Here is a 2,500-nt window from a genome sequence, read left to right as displayed (position 1 = left end):
TCTTCCTCCTCTTCTTCCTCTTCCTCCTCTTCCTCTTCCTCCTCCTCCTCTTCTTTTTCCTCCTCTTCTTCCTCCTCCTCCTCTTCATCTTCCTCCTCCTCCTCCTCCTCCTCTTCACCTTCTTCCACCTCTTCCTCCTCTCCATCTTCTTCCTCCTCCTCTTCTTCCTCCTCCTCCTCCTCCTCCTCCTCCTCCTCCTCCTCCTTCTCTTCTTCTTCCTCCTCCTCCTCCTCCTCCTCCTCCTCCTCCTCCTCCTCCTCCTCCTCCTCCTCCTCATGTTCACTAATTCTTGGTCAGAAAATAAGAATTGAGAGAGAGATACAGTTAGAGAGAGATGGGGAAAGAGTAAGAGGTAACATTAGAAATATAAGAGAGAGAGAGAGAGAGAGAGAGAGAGAGAGAGAGAGAGAGAGAGAGAGAGAGAGAGAGAGAGAGAGAGAGAGAGAGAGAGAGAGGGAGGGAGGGAGGGAGGGAGGGAGGGAGGGAGGGAGGGAGGGGGTGGAGGGGGGAGGGGGAGAGATTAAAAAACAGTTATTCATAGTGTCTATGTGTTGTGGCACTTTTATACCCTAAGCTCAATTTTCATTATTAGGTGTGTGTTATGTTAATGTATTCTTTTTGGCATAATTTGCACAATCGTATAGATCTTTGTGCATTAGCAGAGTCATTACAGACTTGCGGCCACTTTATTGAAATTGTTCAAGGCCTTACCAAATGAATATTCACATATGGAAATGCATGTGCACAGAAATGAATGCATATCTATCTATCTGTCTAATAGATATACATTCATCTATCAATCTATCTGGTAGATATGCATGTCTAGTCTGATGGACATGTATTTATTTCCGGGTATATGCATGTCTGTATAATGGATGTTCATTGGCTCGGGTCTCGCACAATTTTAACAAACTGGCCGTATATCATTTATGTTTGAAGACCTAAGAAAATAATCATGCATTGAAATTTTTAAGTGCTTTATCCAGTTGATTAATATGAGTCAGTGATTTAGAGTTTGTTAGTAACAATCTAAAAGATTTTTAGTGTCTTGATTTCTTGCCTTATGTAACTTTAATTTAGAATTGTTATTTAGATATTGTAATCATCTCAGTAAATAACAGTAAATTTCAAAATGCTGATGAAAGTATCCTGGCTGGTTGCAGTTATTGTGGAAAAAGTCTAAATAATGCCAGATAATGCCAGAGATACCAGCCTGTACCTTTTTGATTATCTTAAGTGGATCTGGTATCATTAATGAAAGTCACGTGTCTTGGGTAGAAAGTTATAGCCTCATATGGGTTTACTTTCTTTTTTCTTTTGCAGATCATTTTGTGGGAAATGTACAATTGCAAGACCAACGAGTATTTATTTATTTATTTTTTTACAAGATGCATTGATAATTGGACCAAAACTTTATAACTGAGGACAGTTTAAACAAGTTAAGAAAATAAAATGAACAAGGATATCTTTATGAAATCTGTTCTGTTTTAAGACATTACCTAACCTGTGGCTTAATATTTCCAGGGGAAGGTGATGAAGCTAAAGATGTTGTGGAAAAAGCTAGCACTTGTCTTTCATCAAGATCTTTCAATTCTATGCACTCCCTGTATGCCACTGGTCCGGACCCCTATGACAAACTGCGATACAAACCAGGTGAGTGTGTGTTGGGTGGAATCATGGAAGAGTAAAAGATTCTAAGGCTGACTATTAAGGTTTGGTAGGTATTAGAGTAAGATTTGTTGGATATAGAAATAACAGTTATATAACACTTCTATTGCAAGCTGTTTGGGCAAAAGAATCCTAGAAGTGTAGATTTCCATGGATAATGTCTTAAGATTTTGATGAAAAACTGATTTGCTTAAAAAAGAAAAAAGAAAAACTATTGATATAGAATACTCAGGGTTACTTTTTAATAGCAAATTATGGTTACAGATCTGTCAATCATTGTATGCATGTTTACATGGACGCACAAATGTGCATGTATGTGTATTGGTATAGGATCAATTGTTACTTCTCCTGAGCCTAACTACTTGGTATTTATTGGTGTTTAATTCTGTTAATTCTGTTTAATTCTGGAGGTATTGGCATGGTAAGTTATATCTTGCCCTTCTTTGTATTTTTCTATTGTCTGCAAACATATTTAGATCGTAACTTGAGCTTTTGATTGGTGCCAAGACTGATCCATTTGGTACTCAACTGTTTACTTGTCTCGTAGTTTTTATTATAATTACTGTACTTTCACTTAGGAAGTCTTTCATTCATTCTTTCACTCCACCTAGATTTTCCAATTTCCATATTGGGTTCATATGTGACACCTTATCAAATTCCATTTTGAAATATAGGTGTACATAATAAATCCAGCGGTTTCTTTTCCATAATATTTCAGAAAATCTGTCTTAAAAATGGAGGAGATTCAATGTCAACTGTGCTGTCAAAATCTCTTACTATAAGAACTTCTTTTGTATTGGTTTCCCTCTACACATCCTTCAGGAACTTTTGC

The 2,500-nt window shown here is 37.3% G+C and overlaps 1 protein-coding gene across 3 annotated transcripts in view; it reads left to right on the top strand.

Annotated features, from left to right (window-relative positions):
* LOC113806075 (uncharacterized protein KIAA0513) overlaps positions 1-2,500 on the top strand; it is a 27,914-nt gene that overhangs the window by 8,064 nt on the left and 17,350 nt on the right. For all 3 annotated transcript variants that reach the window (XM_027357184.2, XM_027357183.2, XM_070138272.1), the window contains exon 5: positions 1,525-1,653. In XM_027357184.2, the coding sequence (XP_027212985.2) occupies positions 1,525-1,653 (129 nt within the window). The remainder of the gene's footprint in view (positions 1-1,524; positions 1,654-2,500) is intronic.

The sequence above is a fragment of the Penaeus vannamei genome, chromosome 24 (genome assembly GCF_042767895.1).
Source record: "Penaeus vannamei isolate JL-2024 chromosome 24, ASM4276789v1, whole genome shotgun sequence".
Classification (NCBI taxonomy): Eukaryota; Metazoa; Arthropoda; class Malacostraca; order Decapoda; family Penaeidae; genus Penaeus; species Penaeus vannamei.
The sequence above is the reverse complement of the archived record's forward strand: the minus strand, read 5'-3'. Positions and strand labels throughout refer to the sequence as shown.